The 27,258-nt window shown below is 38.9% G+C and overlaps 6 protein-coding genes across 7 annotated transcripts; 1 reads left to right on the forward strand and 5 right to left on the reverse strand.

Moving 5' to 3' along the window:
• Nucleotides 1-124: 124 nt before the first annotated feature.
• LOC126610455 (protein SUPPRESSOR OF npr1-1, CONSTITUTIVE 1-like) lies at nucleotides 125-2,406 on the reverse strand. Its single transcript, XM_050278508.1, has 3 exons — nucleotides 2,236-2,406; nucleotides 525-2,130; nucleotides 125-369 (listed from the first exon to the last, which is right to left on the reverse strand). The coding sequence occupies exons 1-3, from the start codon at nucleotides 2,404-2,406 to the stop codon at nucleotides 125-127; spliced, it is 2,022 nt and encodes a 673-aa protein (XP_050134465.1).
• Nucleotides 2,407-2,687: 281 nt separating this feature from the next.
• Nucleotides 2,688-3,446, reverse strand: LOC126610456 (TMV resistance protein N-like). Its single transcript, XM_050278509.1, has one exon. The coding sequence runs from the start codon at nucleotides 3,219-3,221 to the stop codon at nucleotides 2,688-2,690; it is 534 nt and encodes a 177-aa protein (XP_050134466.1). The 5' UTR covers nucleotides 3,222-3,446.
• Nucleotides 3,447-3,480: 34 nt separating this feature from the next.
• On the reverse strand, nucleotides 3,481-4,428 carry LOC126610462 (TMV resistance protein N-like). The gene is made up of 2 exons (XM_050278518.1): nucleotides 3,944-4,428; nucleotides 3,481-3,817 (listed from the first exon to the last, which is right to left on the reverse strand). The coding sequence occupies exons 1-2, from the start codon at nucleotides 4,426-4,428 to the stop codon at nucleotides 3,481-3,483; spliced, it is 822 nt and encodes a 273-aa protein (XP_050134475.1).
• A 2,230-nt stretch (nucleotides 4,429-6,658) lies between these two features.
• LOC126612470 (pentatricopeptide repeat-containing protein At5g50390, chloroplastic-like) lies at nucleotides 6,659-9,303 on the reverse strand. Its single transcript, XM_050280892.1, has one exon. The coding sequence runs from the start codon at nucleotides 9,011-9,013 to the stop codon at nucleotides 6,881-6,883; it is 2,133 nt and encodes a 710-aa protein (XP_050136849.1). The 5' UTR covers nucleotides 9,014-9,303; the 3' UTR covers nucleotides 6,659-6,880.
• Nucleotides 9,304-13,738: 4,435 nt separating this feature from the next.
• On the reverse strand, nucleotides 13,739-15,131 carry LOC126612249 (uncharacterized protein At5g19025-like). The gene has a single exon (XM_050280624.1). The coding sequence runs from the start codon at nucleotides 14,681-14,683 to the stop codon at nucleotides 13,985-13,987; it is 699 nt and encodes a 232-aa protein (XP_050136581.1). The 5' UTR covers nucleotides 14,684-15,131; the 3' UTR covers nucleotides 13,739-13,984.
• A 7,048-nt stretch (nucleotides 15,132-22,179) lies between these two features.
• LOC126612102 (cyclic dof factor 1-like) lies at nucleotides 22,180-25,434 on the forward strand. 2 transcript variants are annotated; one of them, XM_050280409.1, is made up of 3 exons: nucleotides 22,180-22,507; nucleotides 23,402-23,455; nucleotides 23,709-25,434. In XM_050280409.1, the coding sequence occupies exons 1-3, from the start codon at nucleotides 22,274-22,276 to the stop codon at nucleotides 24,996-24,998; spliced, it is 1,578 nt and encodes a 525-aa protein (XP_050136366.1). In that variant the 5' UTR covers nucleotides 22,180-22,273; the 3' UTR covers nucleotides 24,999-25,434. The 2 variants fall into 2 exon arrangements, with proteins under 2 accessions (XP_050136366.1, XP_050136367.1); XM_050280410.1 differs by lacking the exon at nucleotides 23,402-23,455 and having other exon boundaries at nucleotides 22,181-22,507.
• Nucleotides 25,435-27,258: the final 1,824 nt, after the last annotated feature.

Consider the following 27,258-nt stretch of genomic DNA (forward strand, 5'->3'; position numbering starts at 1 on the left):
GAGACCAGCTTGAAACTCGAAAGAATCACAAACAAAACACCATTTCCTCCCAAGTCCGCAGTCTTACTACCTTCATTCACCTCAATCTTCATGTAGTGTGGGTGCTGACGATGCGCCAAATACCTTAATCCTCATTAGCCCGCGCCCCACAGATGCAACAACCCCATATCCTCCCACCTCTCCTGGAGGCTGCCAGCGCCTTCTCCTCCTCTTCCTTATAGCTCGACTCCTCAAGATCACTCAAAGTTTCCCCAACAGCCACGGCCTCATTTTCCTCGTCCACCATAACGCTCAAAAGTACAGTGCTCTGAAATTGAACCGAATCCCCCAAAGCGCTGAGGTGGGAAGCTGTTGGCCCATGGTTGTTGTCTGGATGTATACCAGTTCCCTCTATGTCAAGGTGCTCCAAATATTGCTGCCTTCACTCTTCTTCCCCATAGCTTGACTCTGCAAGATCACTCAAATTTTCTATATCATCGCTCTAGAGGACTCCCCCATCAGCCAGCGCCTCCTTGTGCTCATACTTGAGCCTGCAATATCAATCAAAGGTGCAGCGCTTCGAAACTGAGCCAACTCCCCCAAAGTGCTGAAATATCGCTGTTTTTTACCAGTTCCCTTTACATCAAGGCGCTTCAAATACAACAAGTCCTCAGGCAACTTAGAAAGTTTTGAGCACCCACTGAGAGTGAGACATTCAAGACTTAACAAATTGCAGATACTGTCCGGAAGATAGACAAGGTTTTTGCAGTTTTTCAGATTTAACGACACAAGCCCCTGAAGCCGTTCGATTGATTGGGGAAGCTCTCTGATAGATGTTTCATCCAGATCAAGGCTGGCTAATCTTTCCATATTTTCTACAATGTCCGGAAACACCTCAAACTTTGTACAACCAGAAAGAGAAAGATAATTAAGGGACTTGAGTTGACAAATTCTGCTTGTCAGACTCTTAAAGCCTTTGCTATACCGTAGCGTCAAAGTAACAATCCCGGTAAGATTATAAATTACCGATGGCAATTCTTTGATTGCAATCCCTGAAACATGAGGAAGCTGCTGAAGATATTGGTTGGTAAAGGTTCGATGATCTTGAATATATCCTTCATGCTCTGTAAGATTATTGGATGTTGTTGAGTCTAAAGACGAATCTAGCTCTGTAGGTTTTTCAAATTTTGTTGAGTAAACAAACCAATCTAAGTGAAGCTCTGATAGGTTCTCCATAACTTCTAGAATCATAGGAAAATTCATCAGATTTGAGCAGCCAGAAAGATTTAGGGCTTGAAGAGATCTCATATGAATGCTGCTTGGAAGAACCTTAAATCTTTTACAACCCTTCATGTTCAAAGTAACGAGCCCCGTAAAATTTTTAATGGATGATGGCAGTTCTGCTATTCCAGTCCCATCTACATAAAGCTCTGATAGGTTCTCCATAACCTCAGGAATTTCTGGAAACCTCTCCAAATTTGAGCAGCCAGAAAGATTAAGGTTTCGAAGGGATCTCATATGAATGCTGCTCGGAAGACTATGAAGTTTTGTGCACTGCTCCAGACTCAAACGCTCAAGGTTTTGAAGAAAGAAAATTGATGGGCAAAGCTCTCTAACGGATGTTTCATCCAGGCAAAGCCCTTTTAAACCTTCCATATTTTCCACATTTTTCGGAAAGGCCTCAAGCTTTGAACAACCAGAAAGATAAAGAAATTTAAGCGACTTGAGTTGAACAATGCTGCTTGGAAGCATCTCAAGCTCTCTGCAACATTCAAGGTTTAAAGTAACAAGCCCCGTAAGATTGTTAATTGATCGAGGCAGTTCTTTCATCGATGTCCCTCGCAAACACAGCTTTGAAAGCTTCTCCATAACTTCTAAAATCTCTGGGAACTTCTCAATGTTTGAGCAAAAAGAAAGATTAAGGGTTTCAAGAGATTTCATACAACTGATGCTTGAAATAGTCTGGAGTCTGTAGCACCAACTTAGATCCAAGAGGACAAGTTTTTCGAGAGCCCAAATGGATGGGTGAACCTCAGATAAACTTGTACAACCATCAAGAATTAGTTTCTCAAGATTTCTTGCCTTGGTGAAGTCGGGAGTTTCTTCCAGTTGAGAGCCTTTTAGATTGATAACTTTCAACTTTTCGAGAGGCTGTCGAAAAACATTCGCAAAAACATATGTTACATAACAAGGCATAACGAACTAAACACAGTTAAAGGAAACATATATATGTAAATGATGAATTAATGTACGTACCTTAGTTCCTTTCCAAAGGTGTTCAATGCGACTATATTGCATGTCAAGGTCAACAAGATTCTCCGGGTTAAATTTGGATGACAAAAACTTTAGAGGGCAATTGGGCCAGAAAAGACAACTTAACTTTCTAGAAAGAAACTTTAAATCCTCATATAGGTTTTCATCAACCATTGGGTGTTTTGCTGGTAAATAGTACGAGTGGACTCTGAGTAGTCTTAGTTTTGTCATTTTAACAAAAGCCATATTTAATTCTACTACATTGTTTGAATGCAGCCAACGCACAATTATACTTTCAACTGCTTCAGTTGCCTGGATAACCAAAAATTACAAATTGAGTGAGTACAAACCTAATTAAGAATGTAAAGCTAGTGCATGTTTCTCATGGATTTGTTCTTGGTCAAAGTTGAAGCTTTATTTATACTAATGACTTCTACTTAAGAAAAAAAAGGAGGTCATGAATATAATGTGTATCTTACCGTATTGTGATTTAACACATGACAGACATCTTCATATCTCCACAACCTACTGCGCTTCCCAGGCTCTTTCATACATTCTTGGCGGACAATTTCGCAACCCATTTCCTCTAGTAAATCATGCATCTCGAGTGTACCGTCAGATGAGATAACTACAAGAGCTCTACCAACTAGAACTTCTAATCCAGTATGGGGATGGAAGCCACAACCCTCCATAATGCTTGTTGCATAATCTTTTTTCATTTGTTTAAAGAAACATGCAATATCAAGAAATATTTCCTTCTGTAAATCGTCAAGTCCATCGAAGCTCGTTCTGAGGACTTTCTGAATTCCCAAGTGCGGGGTTCTCTCGATTTTCTTTAACTCGTCTTTCCACACAAGTACACTTTTGTTTTCGAGAAAAGCTCCCAAGATTTTAAGTGCTAAAGGCAGACCTTGAGCATATTTTATCAAATGGCTTGACAAATGATTGTATTCTCCTGTGGGTTGCTTTGTACTGAAAGCATACTGCATAAAAAGTTCAAGAGCGTCGTCGTCATTTCACAATTCGGGCTTATATCTGATCACCAACTCTACTTAGCGATTGCCTATCTCGAGTTGTTATAATGATTCGACTTCCGCCACCAAATGAAGGTTGTTTTCCGATTAAGGCTTCAATTTGGGTTGAATTCTCTACATTATCAAGAACAAGTAGAACTTTTTTCTTACCTACTCTTGCCATCATCTTCTGAAAACCATATCTCAAAACCATATCTCAAGTTCTTGCCATCATCTACTTGATACTAGATAGAAGTTCTGCCTGCACATCGAGTGGTGCTTCACCTGCATCAAATGTCGGGAAACGTTCCTTGACATTTTCGAGAAAGCAGCAACCTTCAAAGTGATGATTGCTTCTGTCATACATAGCTCTGGCGATGGTGGTTTTGCCTATACCGCCCATACCCCATATTCCAACAAAGCGAACATCATTCACCTCGGGACATAATAGTGAATCCATTTTCTGTAAGCGGGAATCCATTCCAACCAAGCCATTCTTTTCACTTGTTGAGATGTTGATCAGTTTCTTGAATATATCTTCTACGATCAACTCAATAAGCTTGGCATCATCCCTGCAGAATTCGAAAAACAGTATTATTATAAAGTATCTGAGCAACAAGCAGTAATGTCGAAAACAGGAAACTAGCTAGAATTCCAAACCCTGACAATTAATAAGATCATGAAGGAGTGAGAGTTACTCGTAATTTCGTGAATCCCAGCCAGATAAATTGGGGACTCTTCTCAGGGCGGAGCTCCAGCCCTGCACCTCTTCCATGCCGGCGTTAGAATCGTGTTCATGTTTAGAAAAAGCTTCTGCAAAACTTCCCTCGAGTTTACGAACATGAGATGGATCTACTCCGTAGAAAATAGGGACCACTATGTGCTCATGCGTATCCATGCAGTGCAGGATGTGGACGAGTTCTTTTAAGCACCATCTGGAAGAAGCATAGTTTTGAGAAAAAACTACAATCGAAAGCCTCGAGCCGCTAATAGCTTTTAGTAGCTGCGAAAGGTCGTTGCCTTTTCTGAGCTCTTGGGCATCAATGAAGGTGTTGATTGAGTTGTGAACTAGAGCTTTGTACAGATGGCCGATGAAGGTCTTTCGAGTGTCTTCCCCTCTAAAATTCAGGAACACATCATATTTCCAATCAATAGCAGATGAAGACGACGATGAAGAAGCCATTGACAAGCACAGGATCGACAGCCTCTAAAGAAACTCAAGATTGCAGGTCAACGAACCCATTCATTGTTCTCACTGGAAAATAAGATCTTCAAGGGGGAGCTTGGAATTGACAAAAAGAGAAACGGCCGGCTTAGGCTAAAGTCCAATTTCCATTTTTTAATTGCATCGGAATGGACTTGGATTGTCTGCCCTCCAATTTCTGTGCCCTCCCGTGCCCTCCTGTTTTTGTGGTCACGGTTAAGCCACGTCAACATTTTATATTACTATTTCTTTTTGTTTTATTATTTTTATAAAAAAATAATATAAAATATTAACGTGCCTTAACCGTGACCACACAAAACAGGAGGGCACGGAGAGGGCACTTAAATGGGAGGGCAGACAATCCAAGTCCCATCGGAATTTCCAATCAAAACTTTTGGAAAAGTTTAATCAATATCTCAAATTTTTGGAACATTTGTGCAATTTATTTTTCTTTTTTAATATTTAGTATGTTTAAACATGTATACATTCAATTGATTCGTAGTATACTATGTTCATCATTTCAATATATAAATGTACGTTAAATGTAAAAGCTAATGAATAAATTGTATAAAAAAAATAATCAAAATACAGAATTAAATAATAAAGAAACAGAATTAATAAATAACCATAAAATATTTGAATATTTAGAAAAAATATTTGTCACCATAAGTTGGAAACATAAATTTGAAACAATTCAGGTCGAAAGTTCAGAATTCCTATATGCATTCCAATTTCCATATGGATTCAGAAATGTTTTTATTCCAATTTCCAATTTCTATATGCATTCAAATTTCCATATGGATGCATCCAAGTTTCAAAAGTAATTGGATTCAAAACGGAAATCCAATGGCGGAATCATAAATTTCAATCAAACTTTGCACCCCTAATTAGTCATGAGTTAGGACAGTTAATCACATTTGAGTTAGGACAGTTGTATGAATGTGCTTGTTTTTAAGGTAATTAACGTGCTTGTTTATTTACATTTAAGTTTAAATTTTTCTCCCCGTAGTTTATAATTTACAATATACGTTATCAAGTAAAAGAAAAGTTACTCTTTTCAATAATTTTTTATCCTTGGTAGGATTGCATCTTCTGCTCTCCTCCAAAAACAAACCAAAGAAAGGTTTCCTACAGAGTTTGGGAGATGGACTCGTCCTTCACGATGCAGGAAATAGCATGCCTTTTATATACAGAGGCCAAGTACTCCTCAATAAGCAAGCAAATAATCAAGGTGTTTAGTAATTCGGAGGAATTTTGCTCGAAGACAACAACGATGTCCCAAGAATCCAGCAACGCGTCTGTATTTGCGGCGGCATCCATAGGATCACTCATGGAGGAAGCATGGACGACGAAGTCTTTGCTGTCGGATAATTACAGTATTTTCTCAGAAGGGTTGAATGGTGAAGAAGCCAATAAGGAGATAACAATGGCTTGTATTCGAAAATCAATAAGTAAGCATATTAATCAAACCGTGTCTGATAATTCGGAAGACGTAAAGATAAAGACCAGGATGATGTCCCAAGAATCCAACAATGCTTCTGTAGCGACGGTGGCATCCATAGGATCACTTATGGAGGAAGCGTGGATGATGAAGCCATTGTTGTTGGATGAGTGGCAGTGCTGCAGTATTTGCACGGAAGGCTTGAATTGTGAAGAAGTCGATAAGGAGATAACATTGCCTTGTAAGCATAAGTTTCACTCAGCTTGTGTTCGAACCTGGATCGCCAAGCGCTCTTCCTGCTCGCTCTGCCGGATCAATGTTAAACCTGCCATTCCACTCTGCAGTATCAATGTTGAGCCTGACGTGCCGGCAATGATGGAAGAAGACGATGAGATCAACATGCGGGTGAATATCATCACCAATATGGCTCAAATATGGCACTTTCCTAGTCTTTGAAGATGTTCTTGTTTTATGTCAACCTTTTCTTATTCATCATATGCCGTTTCCTATTGATATGCAGTTTCCTATTGATATTTTACTTTAATTAGTTTGTCTTTTATATTTTGTTAATACGTTGATTTATATCATAACATACTTTTTTTTTTAATTTTGAAGAAAAAATAATTGGCTCAATAGACTAATAAGGATTCAACGTGAAAAAGGAGTGTCAGTTGTCGACTACCTGACACCCTCCACTCTTCTTTATCCGAGCTTGGTACCGGCTGTGTAAGATAAACTTACATAGGACAACAATTTTTGCAAGCAATATGAAGAAGAAGAATAAAAAGATCTTGATTCTATTCATTGGTCTTTATTCTTTGTTTACAACATATAGTATTTAACCCTAAGGCTGAGAGAACTCGTACAACAGTTTGCGGAAGTGATTTTCACATTCTCTTTTTTTCGTTACACTCCACTCTCTATTTTGTAAATGTACGATTAAATAAATCAAAGAGGAATCAAAACACGAGTACATAAATAACTCTGCCATCACCAGTAATTTCCACAAGAGCAACTCCCATCCTTGAAATGGTGGAATCTGCTGGCGTCCCTCACTACGATTTCCCTTCCCGTAACCCTAGCAATTAACATAACCGCAGAATGGCAGTCTCCGCAAATACGGTGACTCTGCACAATTTGCACTGGCGTCCCATCCGAAGTACTGATCAGACCATAAGCTATGGCTAGTTTCTCGCTGTGGTAAAACGACGTCTGCTCATGTTCATCGACATCAGGAAGTGGACACTTCTCCTCAGGGATGTAACCGTGTTTTGAAATCTTGATCATCAAGTCATCCACTTTCTGGTAAATCTCTCTTGTTTCAGCGTGGCTTTTGTCTCCAGAACGAAAAATATTTACCTGTTTTTTAATTTCAATCCAAGTGCATGCCGGAAGCATTCTCAAACCCTTTCTTCTTAAAGTCTGAACAACACCGGCAGCCTCCTTCAACTTCCCAGAACTGTTGTATATATTTAAGAGCACAATATAATTACTTAGCTTATCAGGTTCCATCCCATAAAGTTTCTCTGCAGCGAATTTTCCGAGCTCTAAATTCTCATGGACTCGACAAGCTGTTAGCAGGGCAGCCCACATATTTGCTGTGGGATCAAAGGGAGCGTCTCTTAATAGTTCATAAGCTTCATCTAAAAGCCCTTCTCGACCTAGCAATTCAATCATACAAGCATAATGCATTGCCCGGGGCTTGATCTTGTGATCCCTGCTCATTGCGTCAAAAATCTCCCATCCGCATTCTGATAAACCAGAATGACTGCAAGCAGACAATACAGCAAGAAATGTAACATGGTTAGGTACCATTCCTTCCTGAAGCATCTTCTCAAACATCTCAACAGCCTCGTCACCCCGACCATGATTACCATATCCAGCTATCAAGGCATTCCAAGATATAACATTCTTGAGAGGCATCTGGTCAAAAACATGACGGGCGTCTTCTATTCTTCCCCATTTGCAATAGAAGTCTACAAGTGATGTGTTCGCCACTATATCTAACCCAAAACCGTGACGAACTAGACCTGCATGAGCTTGCTTAGCATGTTCCGGTGAAGCCAACCTTGCACAGATTCTTATGATCATAGAAAATGTGAAATGGTCCATCTTAACACCAGAATCACGCATGTCATAGTACATACTCAGAGCTTCCTCGCTGTAACCATGAAGTGCATAACCTGCAATGATAGTATTCCATCCTACTGTTGTCTTCCGCGGCATCTCATCGAAAACACATTGAGCATCTTCGATACTCCCACACTTGCTGTACATATCGATCAACGCACAAGGCACAAAAATATCAGAACCCAGCCCCATCTTCAAACAACAGGAATGAAACTGTTTTCCAGCAAAAATGAGTGCCAAACCAGCTGATGCCCGAATCATGGCGGCAAAAGTCCGCGATCCAGCGTCAGAAAATTCGTGCCACATAATTTGAAACAAATGGAAGGCCTCCATGAAATTCCCCGAATCCACAAGGCCCCCGATTATCGTGTTCCAAGAAACCTGGTTTCTCTCAGGCATTTCCTCGAACAATCTACGTGCATCAATCATCATCCCGCATTTCACATGCATAAGAAGCACCCTGTTCCTCATATACTGATCCAATTCAAACCCATTACTAATCATGTAACTAGAAACCCTCTTAACCCCCCTAATCGATTTCAAACTAATGCAAGCACTCACCAAAGCGTCGTACGTATGACCCGCCAATTCATACCCACCTTCAAACTCCAAAATCTCGAACAATTCAAGCGCTTCCCGGTACCGACTACACAAAACCAGCTTCTCAATCTGACTACAAAGCCCAGAATTGCGTTTCACGATCTGGGTATCTTCCAAAGGCGCCGCCTTCGGCTCATCGACCTCGATTTTCGACGGCACGGGCTTCGGACGCGGCTTCAGCTCCTGCTCCACGGAAGAACACTTGATATGCAGCAATGGGTTCCTCCATTTTCGTCGACTGAATTGGAAACAGTACCCAGAAAACAGAGATAACGATCTCCGCCTGAAGAACTTAGGATCCGAGAACGAAAAATGTAAGCTGGATCCGCTCTGGAACTGATCCAACGCTATATTTTCGTAGCGCAAGAGTGGGATCTCCATGATTTGAAACATGGAACTAGATCAGCGAATCAGAAATGGAGCTGGTGAGGAAAGTTGGTACCCTTGAAACGGAACACCGGAGTCTCTCCGTTCAGTGAAACGACGAGGTTGCGGTTGGGAGGAGAGGAGAGGAACGGTGCGGTTTCAGGGTGGAAAGGAGGAGAGTGAGGGGGACGAAGGGGTCGGCGGTGTAGGAGAGAGGATCAGCATTGGGAATTCCGCCTGGAAAATTCGGATGCGCCTAGTTCGAAGTTGCTGACCTTCCAACTGAAAAGCTTCTATATTTCTGTGCAGGCGCTGGAGTAGACCGGTAAACGGTCGGATTTATTGGGTTTGGGTCGGGTTAAACTCAACCTATTAATTTAACGGGTCACTCGAATCTAACCTGTTAAGCTAACGGGTCATCCGAACCTAACTCGTTAAGCCTAATAAGTCACCCGTTTCACCCGTTAACACCCGTTAACAATTTTTTTTGTTTTTTGTTTTTTTTTAACATTTTGCATTCCAATACAAATTACACATCTTTTACCCAATATTACAAATATTATATATATATATATATATATATATATATATATATATATATATATATATATATATATATCTCTGTGGGGATTGAAGTACATACACTCTGTAAATGTTTTACATCGTGACCTGAAACCGAGTAACCTACTTCTCAATGCAAATTGTGACCTTAAGATTTGTGGCTTTGGGAATGTTTTGCACCGTCACCTGAAACCGAGTAACCTACTTCTCAATGCAAATTGTGACCTTAAGATTTGTGACTTTGAGTCTCATAACTGAGGTATATACATCACCAAGATGTATTTTATATATATATATCATACTACAATGTTCCAAATCAACTAATTAATAGAACTCCATAAGGGTTTTACAAAATGTGAAGCATAGCTATACGTCATGGGGCAATGCCGTATTCAACATCACCAAGATGTACCACCCAATTACATCGCTACTTCAAGGAAAAATTTGCATATCGAACACCCAAAAATCTGCAACACACCCACAAAATCAAGAGCAATGAGCAAGTATACAAAATTGGACATTAGTCTTGCATAATCCATCCTAATTATTAAACATCATAGAAAATATCTTTAAAAGAACTCACACCTGATATGTACCCTATTGAAACTAACAACCCTACCTATTCTTGAGCTGTAAGATAACTCCAAGTAACACTCATTACAAACCATGCAGCAAGCCAAGGAAATAAGCACTTTTTTGGTAGGCTTGACTTCTCATCCCAAAAGTAATTCCAAAAATCAAACCGATAATATAGATTGCAAGTTTTGTCTTGAAGCTAAAATTTCCAAATTGATGGTTCCAAAGTGTTGACAAAAGCACTGGTGCTAGTGTCACTGAAGCAACTACATATGGCTTATACCATCTTGCTTCACAAACAATAGGAATAGTCAATCTCCTAGGCAGATAAAACGGCAGCTCAAGTATGAAAATCAGTCGGCGTAAAAAAACCGATAATCTAAGATTAGAGCAGCATTTCTTGACTTCTACTACTTCAGAACTGCCTTGTGCAGCTCCTTCCTCTACTAAGAATTGGCACAGTCAAGTCACTTTCATTGCTCGAATTACAGCTCAATTCTACACTTTTCTTCCGATGCTTGTGTGAGATGTAAACCACAATCGCATAAGCAATATAGAGCGAAGAGAAAGCCATTGCAGCCCACACATCTATTTCCTTGTGAATCAAGATAACACCCAAACATACAATGACCAAAAGGTAGAAGCAAATATCTCTCACAAAGTCCACTTTGTGAACTCGAATGCGCCTTTTGCTTGTAGGTCTAAATCAATCATTCACTTTCTAATTTATAAGTAACAAGAAGAGCATCTCTCTCTTAAATTCCCTCTCTATCTCCACCACCAGTTCTTGATTTTGTGAACAACAAAGGACCCATAAAAGGCAAAAGGCAAAAGAAATCGTAGGCTGCAAAATGAGGTTTCCTTACTTTTTCTAAACAATAAGCAATAAACAAAGGAACTAAAAAGGGAAAGCAAAGGAGAAAAGCAATGACCTTTTTTCCAATGCGAAAACAGAACACGTATTTTAATCAAAACCCAATTCGTCGAAGGGCTTGGCCGCCGCTTGCTTCTCCTCCTCAATCACCATCAAACCCATGATAGAAGAATAACGTATGTATGAGTGTGTGTATGAATCGAGTGTGTGATGGGATGGAGAAGTGGGAAGATCTCTCTCTATCTAACTTGCGAAGGAAGAGAACAAAAGCACAATCACACACAGAAAGCACCATTTGCACAACAAAAGCACAATCGCAATCGAAATCATTAAACACAAATCAACTAATTCCAAATTAATTCGAAGCTCATATGAAGAGTACCACCTCAAACCAAGCTCAAGCAAAAACTGAGAAAGACGAAAAATATAATATGCAAAAACGAAAATTAATTGCCATGGAAGAAGAGTTGAAAGGGAATCGGAACTTACCGGAGAGAGGGTGGCAGAACTTAGTGAACGGCAGCCAACTTTAAGGAAGAAGATGAGGGAGAGAACGGCGCCACTCAGTCAGGTTCGAACATGAGATAACAGAGAGAGCTAGGTTTTCTATTCCAACTATAAAATTACACAAAAGTCCTTCTTAACGGGTGTTAACGGGTGCTAACAGGTTTCGCGGGTTGACCCAAAATGACCCGTTACTTAATGGGTGACTAACGAGTTGACCCGTTAACAACCCAACTGGTTAAGCACTCACCCAAATACTAGTTTTAACGGGTCGGGTCGGGTCAGGTCAGGTTCAAAATGTCAGCCATACTCTGGAGGTAGAAACTAGAGAGTAAACCAAAACGATGCGCTTTTTGTATTTTATTTTTAATTTAATTTTTTATTTTTCTTTAATTTATTTAATTGATGATTTTGTAAAAGAAGGGTGCGGGTTTGGTTTCTCAATTAATGAATATGGTTTTGTATCTCACATGGAGTAACGATTTTTTTAAGTGCCAACCGTCCTTGATCACTTAATTTAAATCGTTAGATCAAATACAACGGTTAAATATATGTCAAGATTTACTACAAGTAAGTCCTAAAAAACATGATGAAAAATTAAGCACTTGAGATCTTGTGTTCAAAGTTTATCTCCTTTAGTATTGCTCTTATAGAAAAAATGACATATATGGAAAATAAAAACAATTTCAATTAGAGACATACGTAGACGTATCGACCATATAAATATTTATTATATTTGTGATTAGAATGGGAAACGTGTTTTATACTTTCCAAGTCGACCATACAATGTTACGAGTCTAAACTTTTCCGCTCGATTGTAATCAATTTGAAATACCGTTACCGTGAACAGTAATTTGAAATACCGTTAAAATGGACTGTGATTTAAAATACTACTATCATGGGCTTAATGATTAATTTAAAATAGTGTTACTATGTCACCTCAAATGCAGAAGTGTTCATTGCTGTGCCACTTTTAGCCACCATACATTGAAACCAAAAAGAGTGATAGGAAGCTTTTTCCTCACCCTTTTATTCTTGGAAAATAAAACACAAAAGTGAATTTCACCAAAAAAATGAAATAACACGACCGTTTCATGATTGCATCAAAGCATAGGAAACTTCCTTATGCCCAACATGTCCCTTCATCTTTCTCACTCCCAAGGATTTTTTTTAGTCAAACGAAATATTTTGTTAAATTAGTCCAAACGGAGTTCGAATCTACATCACCACGCAAGAACTCAACTGATTTCCACCACTATAGTAAATGACCAATTGGTCACTCCCAAGGATTAAAGGTGGACTAAGTTCATCGTCTTGTGCTCATTCCATCAAAGCAAACAACAAAGTTCACTAGTAATCTAACTACAAAGCATTCTGAACCTTACATGTCAAATATCGTCGAATGCATACGCACAGTCCGCTCTAGAACCCAGGTACCGCCAGCCACCCACGCGTGCAGGTGAACCGGTAGAGCAGCAATTGCACCATCACAACCAAGTGATCTTCACCAGTATTTCTTTCCAACCTAAACCATGACATCCGAGGATTTTTCAAACCCGAAACTCTCTACTACTCTAAGCAGAATGAGAACGCCTCAATCCTCTTCTGATAAGGATCTTGAAACATAATTTATCGACGAGGGAGCATACAATACAGTGCAATCGCAGATGAATGAAGAATGGATCTAATATTTCACTAGGAACCTTCATGCGTGCATGCACTAGCTATCCTATCAGACCGATTTCTTTATGATAAAGCTTAAAGCTAACCTAAAGCAGAATAAATTGCTAAGATAAAGCAAAGCAGCCAAGCAAATTATGCAGTGTGGTGCAAACATGAGTAGACAGACAAAGCATATCACAACCACAATACAGTCACAATCAAATGCTAGTTCCTTCGGGGAATTGCATTGAGTTTACCTCATCAGTTTCCACTCATCGAACCAGAACCGCTGCTTTCTAAGCCAGGTTTTCAAGATTACTGTCACCTGGCATGATATGAATGAAAAGTTTCCTGCTTTTATAAGTTTACACAGCCAAGTAAGCTGCAAACTTCAACAAAAACTTGAAACTGCGGAATCAGAGACCGCTTCTCTGCAACGGAAGTATAATTCCGCTACCTCTGAGCAAATCGATAAACACATTACTATTGTGCAAATGCAGAGAAACCATTTCAAGACAATATTACATCACAGAAGAATCATATTCTATAAACGAAAAGAAAAAGAACAACAGAACTGCATCAATGGATAACCAAATTTAAATTTCAAATTCAAAAACTTTAGACAAAACATATAACCAAAAGGAAATGAAATTAAATACGGGATTGTTATATATTCCCTGCTATAACCAAGGGTATATAATCCTTACAACTTATTCCATGAGCTAAGCTTATTTAAAAACAACACTGTGTTCCGAGAAGACGGCTTGCAGAACGGCACTCTTCTTCTCTGCATTATGACTACTCATGTCCTCATCATAATCCTACTTCTTGATCTTTTTAAGCTTCTTCGGTCCCGGAACTTCCAATCTACCAACAGAACACCCGCACCTAGCCCGAAACAAAAGCACTGCTCTCCCATTAGGTGGCGCCATCTTCTTAAGCTCGGCCTCCAATTCGCGGTGGTGATCGCGGGGCAATTCAAAAAGGCCCTTCTTCACTCCGTCCTTAGCCACCGAAGCCGAATTCTTCACACAGTCCTCCGTCTCCAGCTGAATGTCGAATTCAGCAGCCTTTCGGAGGCCCTTGCAATTGGGATTCCCACATTTCCTGCTGGTGCAGGCCAGCAGAGCCCAAGCGGCCAATGCCGCACAGCAGAGGCTAAGTCCCATGCATCCGTACACCAACGGAGCATTCGAAACCTCCTCCCTCAGCACATACATGATTATTCGCACAATTTCAATTGTCTTAACAGATACAAACTTCACATACGGCAGTAGCAAATATCCAAAAGCGCAAACCACCGCAATGAATAACACGACATCGATCAAAGCCGATCGAGATCGATCGCAAGAAGGAGTCTTTGAGCAATTGGGGGAATTGGGTATCTTTCTTCTTCCTTGAACATGGTTGGTTTGCTTAGATTTGGCACTTGGGTCGGTTAAACTCATTGAATCCGCCATGGGAGCGTTTGGTTGGTCAACGGAGTTGCAGACCGAGATTGAGCTATGGAAATATACCATTTCAAATCGAACCCAGAATTTTGATTTCCAATCCAATCAACAAAATCGGATCAAAATTCAAAACCCACCAACATATACCGAAAAATAAGATCGACCCAAATCCGATTTGCACCTGACGATCCGATTGAACCACTCGTCGGTGCCCCGAATCCAAATCAAAACCAATCAATCCTGTTTCGACCTCTCAAACCCCTCAATCCAATTCACAGCTAAGAACTTGAGAGATCAATACAGAAAAACAAAAAACAAATCGAGAGAATTGGAAAAGTAAGAATTGGGTTGGGATGCGATTGGCCGGCTCGAAAAGCAGAGGAAGCAGAGCGGACAACAAAGAAGCATTTACTGGGAGCTTTTTTTATCACATTTTTCTTCTTCTTCTTCCGCAATGAACTAGTAAAACCATCGATGCCTCTCTCTCTCTCTCTCTCTCTCTCTGGTGCGTTTATACACGCAATGGAAAATCCCGAGCGACACGTTGTGAGGATTACGTGGGCTGCGTCGGAGATGGGCTTTTCTATCTTTTGCCGCTGCCGCACAATGATGTGTGCATGATTTGTGGGGTAGTTCATTGGGCTTGGCCTACTTTTGCATAATTTGGAATATTTAAGAATTAAAAGTGATTTTATTTTTATTTCTTTTTAACTTTTTTTTGGGTCAAGATGGTGACCAGGTCACCCCAATGAGGAATTGATGGAAAAGAAACCAACTCTGGTGATATGTTCTTTTGTGGAATTAGTCATCTTAATCGATAGTGGAGTCGGAATTTTATGTTTGAGAGGCCAAACGTATAAAGTTTAATTATGTAATCGTCATGATTATGACATTTTTAAAAAAAAATAACAAAAATAGATTAGTTGGTGTTTTACCATGACATCCCACATTTTTAAAAGTCAGAAAGACTGGTCAAATGTAACATAAGGTCATGGTTGCACCACGACAGTCCACATTTCTTAAGTCTAGGGGGATTGGCGACATAAAGTTCAATTGTATAAATTGTTGTCATGATTATGACATTTTTTTCCTTAAAAATGATCGGTTTGTGGCTTTATCACGGCAGTCCAACCCTTCGCAAAGGCATTTCACTATATGGTCATCATTGTATGATTCACTAGCGCCATATATGAAATCCCAAACGTCCCGTGTGAAATACGAGTTTAAAATTCATCCACAACTACTAAATCACCTCGTGGTAGTTCATGATTATGACATGCATATTTATCTGAAATGTGTATTAAAATGTTTCTTATATTCTTAACTTTCGCGCAGTGGCGAAGCCAGGAATTTTCGGCAGGAGGGGCGAAATTTAAAAGCGTAAAAGGTTCATAAAAAATATAGACAACCAAATCTTTGTACATAATATACAATATTAATATCGTTCATAACTACCTGGAATACTCGAAGGAGGATTTGGAGTAACTGAAATATTCGAAGAAAGTCTATCCGGAAATATTCAAATAAGGACTATCCGTTGTACCCGGAATATTTGAAGGAGGATTTAAACACTGTTTTTTATAGTATTGTTACGTACATTACGTAATTGTACAATAGAAACAAAATAGATAAAAAGCATATTACGCTAATTCTATATCAATTAAACAACTAATGCAAAACACCACTTACAAATTGTAGGTATTATAGTAGTCAAACAATGTGCATAGTTATTATTTTTATATAAGTATGATAAATGTTTTATATAAAAAATAGATAAGTATACCTTGTTCATAAAAGGAAAAAAAACAAATAAAACATAAATAAATAAATAAAAGAATGAAAAATTAATTAGAGATGCTTGGGTTCAAATGACGTGTGAGCCATAAATGTCAAAGGATTTGTTCTATTTGAATAAAACGTCATCATCCACTTTAAGTGCTCAGCCAAACGACATCGTTTGCTAAGATTTGTTTTATAATATTGCTTCTTCTTCCTCCTCTTGACCTGGCCGCTATTGCTGCTCGGGTTTTGCCCTTCCTCACAGGGTGGTTTCAGGCAGTCTGGGTGGGTAAAATGGGCTTCGGTGAAGGGGTTTTTCGAGAGCCGGATGGGCAACTTCCCACTTTTTTCCATAACGTGTGTCCGCCTATGGGAGCAACAAAAGTTGCAGAACATTCTTACAGGTTTTCCGATTAACGAGAGGGGCGGCTACACGCTCCTGGCCTTATTTTCCGACGAGAGGAGGGGCGGACCCAGAAATCTAGTCCTATTTTCCGGCGAGGGGAGTGGCGGTCGCCACTCCTCGCCCTCACGTGGCTTCGCCACTGCTTTCGCGGTTTATTAAAATATGATATTTGATTGTGCCAATTCTCGACTTTTGTTTATTGAGACATGAAATAAATAAATAAAGTTTGAGTTTATCATTAGAACTTATAATTCAATACCTGAAAAACTATGAATCAAATCCATCTTACCCTATTCATAACTCCTCATGTCAAAATTGAAATATTGTCGGTTTGACAATATAACATGTTAGATTGCTTTCTATTTTTGCATTTTTGAGACATCCTAATGTTCATGTATGAAATTAAATAGGTTTCCATGGATGAATAAATGCCTTTCTTTGTAGAGAAATAGACCAAACAAGTGAGAACAAAAGGAAGCAATAACGAAATGAGGAATTTAAGTAATATGGAAAGAACCAAACACTTTTGGGTTGCATGAGCACTAAGGAAGGGTGGAAGACTAAGTAGTACGCAGTGCCATATTTTCAACCAAATGGACGCATCATATCCTTCAGTAGCCGTGTTGCCCTTGAGCTTCTTGACTTTCTTGAGTGCTTTACCTTGACGAAATGCCATGTTACCAAGTCAACTACAATATTCTGAATTAAAGGGTGGTTTTTTGTGGCTAAAATGATCTATGATATTATCATAACTCTTGACTTTGGTTATTGAGATTTAAAATAGATAAAAGTGGTTCCTGAGATTGTCTACCGTCAATTGTTTTGGTTCTTCTATGAAAAATACCTGTTATATTGAATAAACCACAAGTTCAAGGAGAAATGTTGATTTGACAAAAATACCCTCAATTTAACGGATACTTTTCACGAAATGACCAAAATGATTTATAGTAGACAATCTTAGAGACTTTTATATCGATTTTAAATCTCAAGAACCAAAGTGAAGAGTTATGCCAATTTCAAGAACCTAATGTTAGAAATAACTTCAACCAGGTGAAATTTTTTCTCTAACCTATACTATTTCATGGGTATTTAATTCCTTTTGCATCGCCCAAATTAGTGGACCAAACTACAAGGTGACATTGCAAATGCCCTTTACCATAGTGGTAGAAATGAGTTGAGCTCTTCCATGACAGTATGAGTTCAAACCCCGTCAGTGGCTAATCTAACATCTAATCTATTATTTGAATTAAAAATATATATATATATATATATACACACACACAAGTGACATTGAGCCCAATGCCCAAAATTTACAACAAAAAGCCCAAATAACAAATTTTACAACAAAAAAGCCCAATGCATTATTCCTCTTCTCAAATTGATTTCGAACCGGATATCCGTACTGAATTTGAACTTCAATCCATTGTCCCGTATTCCTAGCTTTTTTTTTTTCAGTTTTCAATAATGTTTGGAAGTGTTTTTAATATGATTAGAAACGCTTTTGAAGAAAATGATTTAGAAGCAAAAGTAAAAATGCAAGTGAATAATGAAAAAAATAAAACACTTAAATACTTCATGCAACAAAGCACATAAACGGTGTTTCTTTCAAATGCACTTCAAATACAAGTATTGCTACTATCATTGGCTTCTTTAAAAGTAAATTATCATAACAAAGCCATCAACTGGTCCAATTCCATAAAAAAAAAAAAAAAGATAAGGTTCAAAACCAAACTTATGCCTTTTAGTTAAAAAAAGATACAAATATAAGCATAAAATAAATAAATAAACAACCTTAAATACTATTTCCGGCCAGAAGAATCATTCATAAAAATAAAAATTAAATTAACATGTGGTTAGCAATAAAACAAAGTACATAGAAAATAAATAAAAAAAAATTTATATTCCATCTAATCAGACGGCTACGAGTCACACGTGGAAAGGCCAAGATATGCTCCTGGTTTTGGTACACGTGTCAGCACAAGAGGAGATTTCTGTGTTTGAAAGGCAAAATCACAGCCGTTAGCAGGATTCTTTTTGGTGTTTCGCCCCAAGAACCAGGACATGCTTCACACGTATACCTCACTTGACACGTGTGATGAAATGAGTGGACCTGAATCAAGGGGTTCGCGTTTGGTGACTTTTCACTTTACTTTTCAGGCGGGGCCCACTAAAACGTCGGTCTGACTTGGCACTCTTTATCAACTTCTTTTTTCTGTCTAAAATTGCTTTTATTAATAAACTAGCGAACATGTGTTACAATTTACTTTTTATTTTATTTTATAATTTTTTTTTTTGAAACGATAGTGTTAGTGTCTAAGATCATATTCAAATAAGATATCAAATCCTAAATGGAATACCTTGTAATTAAATTTGAGGGTAGGAGCAAGTTCATATCAATATGTCAATCCCATGTGGATTGACATATGAGTTTTCATAAGTCAAATTTGAGATGAGAAAAGGTAATGTCAAATAATTTTTAAATATTTTATTGTGTGAATCCCATTAATGCACCAATTATAGGAAAAAGATCATCACCAAATCCTTTTTCCTGGGGATTCGGGAGATCCTGTGATCATGACAGTTGATCGTACATTGTGCGATAAAAAATCATTTAAAATTTAAAATTAAATATACATAACGAAAATTGATCGCACGATGTATGATGTGCGATGAGCGATCGATCATGATCATGAGATCTCCTGGATCCCCTGGAAAAGGATCCGGCAAGGATCATTTTTGAAAATTTATTTTAATTGATTTCTTTTTTAAAATGGGTCATACAAATACCATTTATAACAAAAAAAACATATCGGTTGGAAAAAAAAAAAGAAAATTTGACATTGTCACGTCAGCCATCAAATTAACATTTGACATTTATCTTTTGATATGTCTATTGGAGATGCTCTGAGTTGTTAGTTGTTCAAAGGTATGGGGTTCGGTATGGATCAAACCCACACCTAGATGCATAGCCATGATTACTTTTTATCATTGCAGTAAAGAGATATCTGCTTAATTTATTTTTTTATTTTATCTTTTTTGTTTTTATTTTTTATTATTTCACTAATTTTTCTTTATTTAATGCATCATTATTTTTTCTTTTTTGTCAAACAATATATTTTATTAGATTAAATGTTAGATTAACCATCGACGGAATTTGAACTCACGTCGTCATGTAAGAGCTCAAGACTTTTCTACCACTGTGGCAAAAGTTCACTTGCAATGTAGCATTATTTTTAAAAGTTGCAAGAATAGATGAGCTTTTGGTGTTATGATGTTTCACCAAATTTGTTTCTCCTTTTATATATAATTCAATTAATTTATAGACTTGGTTTTCTATGCAACTACAAGGCAAAGACTCGGCAAAAGTCGTTTTTCTTTTTCTTATAAAAGAAAAAAAAAGGTTCTTTACGCTATCATTTGACCTTAATGACCTTAAAACTGAGTAAAATTTCATTTAGAATTTGGAATATAATTTATCATGTGGAAAAATATGGAATATAGGTGTTCTAATCATACTCATATTTAATTTCATTTCAAACTATATTTAATTAAAATACTATTTCAGGTACAATTTGGTGCCACATTTGATTCTGTTTAATATTTTTATTTATTTAAAAGAAATGTATATCCCTTTTTTTAATTGAACAATTCCCTCTTACTAAGAAGAGTCAAAAGATGTTGCATTTAACAAAATTTTATTTAATATAACTGCAGAACAAAAACTTGTTAACTTGTTTTTATTTCAATATATTTGCAATACATTTATAAATGAAGTAATTAGGATCAAATAATTAAAAATAAAATTGGGATCAAATGCTGATGAGCTAACTTGAAAAGGTATGAGAAATATTTACACACCCCGTGTAACATCCCACATCGTCCAGGGGAGTGGATCCTCTAAGCCTTATATGTATATTTTCATCTCTACCTAGCATGAGGCCTTTTGGAGGCTCACTAGTTTCGAGTTCCATCGGAACTTCAAAGTTAAGCGAGTTCGCACGAGGTCAATCCCATGATGGGTGACCCACTAGGAAGTTCTCGTGTGAGTTCCCAGAAACAAAACCATGAGGGTGTGGTCGGGGCCCAAAGCGGACAATATCGTGCTACGGCGGAGTCGAGCTCAGGATGTGGTGGGGGCCCTGGTCGGGATGTGACAATTTGGTATCAGAGTCAATCCCTGGTCGGATGTGTGCCGACGAGGATGTCGGGCCCCTAAGGAGGGTGAATTGTAACATTCCACATCGCCTAGGGAAGTGGATCATCTAAGTCTTATATGTATATTCTCATCTCTACCAAGCATGAGGCTTTTTGGGAGCTCACTGGCTTCAGGTTTCATCGGAACTTCAAAGTTAAGCGAGTTCGCGCGAGAGCAATCCCATGATGATGGGTGACCCACTAGGAAGTTCTCGTGTGAGTTCCCAGAAACAAAACCGTGAAGGAGTGGTCGAAGTCCAAAGAGGACAATATCGTGCTACGGTAGAGTCGAGCCTGAGATGTGGTAGGGGCCCAGGGCGGGATGTGACATCCCCGACCTGAAATATTCACTTGAGCACTTGAATTGAGCTGTATTGGTTTCGTCACCTAGAACCCTGACCCACAATGTCCACTCAGACACCTGAATCGAGTTGTGATTTTCGACATTTAGAAGGTGACGAAGTCAACATAGCTCCATCCGAGTGTCCAGGTGGACATTTTGATCCTGGACATTTTGGATCAAAGTGTATCATATATGCTCAATTTCATTTGATGGAATAGTAGACTCAACTACTTTAAAAATGATCACAAATCATTATATTTTATGGTCTACGTGAATAACCAAACATAATTGAGAAAAGCTGGTCCGAAACTAGAGTTAAAAATGTCTTTTTCGTTTTGAGACTTTTCAATAAATACCACGCTTAATATAGACAAAAAAAAGAAGATGCTGCCTAGGATTTGAAGACTTAATGGGGGAAATTGGATCGAACTTTTGAAGACTATTCAACCAAAACCCAAAAAATGCGTTTAGTAAGATGGAGATGGGGCAAAAGGTAAAGACAGAAAGAAAAAGCAGAAAATTACGAGTTCGTGGTCCAGTAGTAAAAGACGGATTACGAGATTTTCTTAAAATTAAAAATTGGAGGTTTAGGGTTCAAAACTCGTTGCTGGTGTGGAAGTCAAACTTGTGACCAGGGGAAGCTGAAATGACATTGTGAGTCTTCTTGGCCCCCAGAATAAGTGGATAACCGTGACTTACCGCCAATTGTCCCAATTAAAAAAAAAACTAAATAAAAATTCTTTTTCAAAAACCACTACTGAACTTGTGGCTCAGAATTCCCTTCCCCGATGACGTGGCACACCACCTCCATAGACAGCTGAGAAGATAGACGACAAACGCACACACTTTCTCTCTCTCTCTCTCTCTAAGTTTTTTTTCCGAATCGAATTTTTGATGAGAAAAAGATAAAGGAAAAGAACGGAAAAGCGTAGCAAACATGTCGGAGGCAGCAAAGGACCCAGCGATCAATCTTTTCGGGAAGACGATTTCGGTGCTGAGCTCCGGCAGCGACTCGGTCAGAGTTACCGGAGCTCCGGAATCCGATCCGTCGTCCGGGACTGTGGCGGAAGAGACTGTCGATCAGGACCGCGCCGCCTCCTCCTCCTCCAACTCTTCGCCCGAAGTCAATGCCCACAGAGACCGGGAAGAGAAAGAGGTCAATGACAACAAGGTAATGGAATTTGGGGATTTGGGTGTCCGAAATTTTCTATTTTTAGTGTTGAGCATTGTTTGGAAGCTCGAACGGATTCATGGGTTGCTTTCTGTGGCGGATTTTTGTTGACTTTTTGATATGCTGCTCTGGCTTTTGCTTTTGAGGGTTTTTTTTTTTTTTTTTTTGGTGATTCATTTCAATTGATTTTTGAACATATTTTTTGCTTGTTTTTGCTTCTTTGGGGTTCGAAGGTGGGGTTTAAATCTTATCAGGTACAAAGTTAAAATCTTGTTTGCTTTGAGGCATGCTTATCAGATTATTGCTTTTTAATTGTTTTGGAGATTGCTGGTTATTTTTCAAAGAATTTGTTTTACTTTGTGTTGTCATTGTACTTTTTCTGCTAGTGATTAATCAAGCAAGCAAGCAAGCAACTTTCTCATGTTAGCGCTCAACCTCATTTGGAATTTTGCTATTTCAAATGGGTTTAGTTTGCACTTTCTGGGTTTTTCATTTGTGTCTTCTTTTGAAATTTCACCTGAACTTTGCTTAAATGGATTCCCTTTATGATTTGTGGCAGTTTGGAGTTAGGTTGTTTTTTAAACTCTGCTTATTTTACATTTGAGGGTTGAAAAGATTTGGAAAAATGCTCTACAAACAAGCTAATCATTTGCTGCTTCTACCATGATGCATTCGGAGGCCGAAACTTCTGTTAGCTAGTACTGATCTCTACTTTTAGCCTGCTTGCTTATAAATTATAATACTTTCGTGTGGCCAATGCGCTACTCGGATGACATATGATCTGATGCTATTTTACTCATTGCATAGTGGCTTAGTACTACGAATCTGAATGTTTCTCTAAAGATGCCGTTAACCCCTCATATCCAAATTGATTAAAACTCCTTTGTAATGAAGGTGAAGGAGGCTATTGTGTCAAAAAGAAAGAGGGGTTTCATATCTTATGTAGAGGCAAGTCCTCAGGAACCTTCATGTCGTGTTTACTTTTAAGCATTGGAGTTCGATTTTCAACACAGCCATGTAATATGGAGTCTAATTGTTTCAGTCGATTCAGCATGCCAGCAGTAGATTGTTAAGTTTCATACCTTTTTTGTATCCTGTAGTAACGTAGTGGACATAAAAGATAAATGATAATGTTTTGTTTATATTTCAACGATACTCAGTTTTGAAACTCATCTTCTCAATTAATTTTTTATCAATTCAGGACACATTGGGGGAAAAACCAATTCAAACGAAACGGGAAAATGGAATCCCAACATTATCTTCGGAAGAGTTAACAAATCCAGATGCGGCATCCAGAATAGGTGTAAACCGTGAATCACCTATTGAGAAGGAGAATGCCACACTAAAGACTGAGAGGACTGAAGAGGAACAGAGTGAGACAAGTAATTCGCAGGATAAGACCCTGAAGAAACCAGATAAAATACTTCCATGCCCCCGCTGTAATAGTATGGACACCAAGTTTTGTTACTACAACAATTACAATGTCAACCAACCCCGGCACTTCTGCAAGAACTGCCAGAGATACTGGACAGCTGGTGGGACAATGAGGAATGTGCCTGTGGGTGCCGGTCGTCGGAAGAATAAGAATTCTGCTTCTCACTATCGTCACATAACTGTCTCCGAAGCTGTGCCGAATGCTCAAGCTGATGTTCTCAATGGAGTTCACCACCCTTCAGTACAACCAAATGGTACTGTCCTAACATTTTGCAGGGATACGCCCCTCTGCGAATCAATGGCTTCTGTCCTTCATATGGCCGATAAAAATATACAGAACTGTACGCGTAATGGATTTCAGAAACCTGAAGGATTGAGGACTCCAGCTTCTAATGGAGGTGGAGTAATTGGAGATGATCATTTGACTGGATCAACAGTGACAGATTCAAATTCAAAGGACAATGCGTGCAAATTTGGATCACAAGAGCAAGTAATGCATAATTTTCAGGGCTTCCCACCTCAAATACCATGCTTTCCCGGGGCTCCTTGGCCTTACCCTTGGACCTCTCCCATCCCACCACCTGCTTTCTGCCCTCCAGGTTATCCTATGTCCTTCTACCCTGCTGCAGCTTATTGGGGTTGTGCTGTGCAAGGTGCTTGGAATATCCCTTGGCTTCCTCCTCCATTGTCTTCAAACAACAGTGCTTCAAGTTCTGGTCCCAACTCTCCCACCTTGGGGAAACATTCGAGAGAAGAGAACACTGTGAAACAAAATAGCTCTGAGGAAGAAGTGCCACCAAGAGAAAAGAGTGCTGAGAGAAATCTTTGGATTCCAAAAACTTTGAGGATTGATGACCCGGGTGAAGCTGCAAAAAGCTCTATATGGGCAACATTGGGGATTAAGCATGATAAGGCTGATTCAGTTAGCAGCGGGGGACTCTTCAAGGCCTTCCAGTCAAAGGGTGATCAAAAGAATCACCTCTCTGATGCCTCTCAGGTCTTACATGCCAATCCAGCGGCATTGTCTAGATCACTCAATTTCCAGGAGACCTCATAAAATCGGTAGCTTATTATACACTTCTTGTTTGTTCCAACTGGTGCCAACAGTTCAGCAATGTTCAACTGCTCCACACAATATGACACCGCCTTTCTACACCCAGCAGTCTTGTTGATTAACCATCGTCGGCCACAAAACCAAAACATCAAAGCCGTCAATGGAGGAAACGACAGGAGGATTCTGCGGCCTTTTCTCTTAATTAGGAGCTGGGAACCATCTTACCTTAGCTGAAATAGCCACTAATTTTCCCCCTGTGAGTGCTACTATGAATATTTGCAACGTACGTATTTTGAGTTAGATGGTTTGCTGAGTTCTTGAATATATAATTACATGTAAAATTGAGAACTAGAAGAGTTCAGGTTTGTGTAGCATAATCCCAATATGGCAATATGTAATGAAATAACATGGGGATTTAAATGAAAAAACTTTCTTTTCATTTGTGGTTTTAATTGAAGATGTAGTATTTTTCTTCTTATATCCACTTAAATACCATAATTTCCTCCTGCAGGAAAATCTCAGATTTGGATTTCTCGATTCGCTTTTTACTGTCAATTGTTCATTTTTGTTAAGTAAACATGAGAGTTCATTTCTCGACCCCACGTAATGAGAAAAGGTTTTGTTATTATTGTAAACATGACGAGTAACACATTTGTTAGCCATTTCTAGTATAACTATATGAAAGTTTAGAATTTTGTAAGCCAGTTACATAGAGCCACACGGAGGCTGGGGGCCATGGCAGCCTCCAGTCTACCTGCAACTACTGCCTCCGCCTCGGCCCCTTTGGAAAGTTTAGTTACTGGAGACCGACAATATGATAGAGGATGCGGGAAGCGGTTGGAGAGAAATTTACATGAATTGCGACACCTTAGTAGTAATATCCTAGCATGTAGGGGTGGGCAAACGGGTCCTGGACCCGCGGGTCGGGGCGGGTACCCGCGATTTGGGACGGGTAAGGGGCGGGTCCTAAATTTCAAAACACAAAACGGGGCGGGGCGGGGCGGGTACAAGAAATTAGCGGGGCGGGGCGGTTCTAGAAATAGGAGGGAACGGGCCCCCGGCCCGGCCCGTTTCTAGCAAGAATAATTGGTTTTATCCTCATTTCAGTCTTCTCAGTTCTCATATACTCAGTCACTCACTTTTCCTTTTTCCCAACTAGATCTCTCATCCCGACTCACTCTCACTGTCCCAGCTTCGTCTGCCGCCGCCATCATCAGCTCCGTCCGCCGCTGCCATCATCAACTCCGTCCGCCGCCGCCATATCAGACCTCGATCCAGGGAAGCTGAAATCGTCTCTTCGTTTTTTTTTCATTCAATTTATAGCGAATTTCTTTGTTTTATGTGGCTTTAATTTTTGAATGCATGCAAGGAATTGGGATGGGGAATGCAATCATGGTCGATGATCTGGAGCTCCTTGTTTTCTAATGTAATCTTAAACTGCTGCTGCTGTGTCTCTCTCTCACTCACTCTCTCGAAATCAGTCTCTCTCTGTCGAACTCGAATGGACGAACGACGAAGTCAAACAACTCAAAACGACGAATCAATCATCTCCTCCACCTGACTCAGACTCATATTTGCAGTGCAGTCGAGCTCTGTTAACAGTCCTCTTCAGTTAAGGTAATATGTTTTAGGGATTTAGGATTTAAAATTAAATTAAGGTTTTCTAGATTTAGGGGGGTGTATTCAATTGGGATTTTAAGGGATTTTAATTCTTTTAATGAATCTAGGGGTATTCAATCAAAATTTTAAGTGATTCTCTGAAATTCTAGGTGTATTCAATTAGAATTTTAAAATAGTTTATTAAAATCCTTAGAAATCCAGGTGTATTCAATTAAGATTTTAAAGAAGTTTATAACATTCCAGGTGTATTCAATTAGAAATTGATTTTAAAGAATTTGAGAAAGTTGAGGAATTAGAGGGAATTTGAGAGATTTCGTAGTGTATTTTAAGTATCCACAAATCTCACCTCTTCCCATGAGATTTCGAGGGAATTGAATCAAAATTTTATATGAAATCTCTACAAATCAATTAAACTCCATAAAAATCCATGGATTTATAAATCCATTAAAATTTCTCACATTCTCAATTGAATACACCCCCCTTAGAGATTTTGTTGGGTTTTGAAATCTTGACCTCTGTTATGTTCCAATTTCAAATCTTTTGTTCAAATGATTTGGGTGGAAGGGGTCGAAATTTGGGATTAAGCATTAGCTGGTATCAGTTTGTGAACCATTTTTAAAATGAGATCATATTAATATGTGCT

The sequence above is a fragment of the Malus sylvestris genome, chromosome 17 (genome assembly GCF_916048215.2).
Source record: "Malus sylvestris chromosome 17, drMalSylv7.2, whole genome shotgun sequence".
In the NCBI taxonomy this organism is placed as follows: domain Eukaryota; kingdom Viridiplantae; phylum Streptophyta; class Magnoliopsida; order Rosales; family Rosaceae; genus Malus; species Malus sylvestris.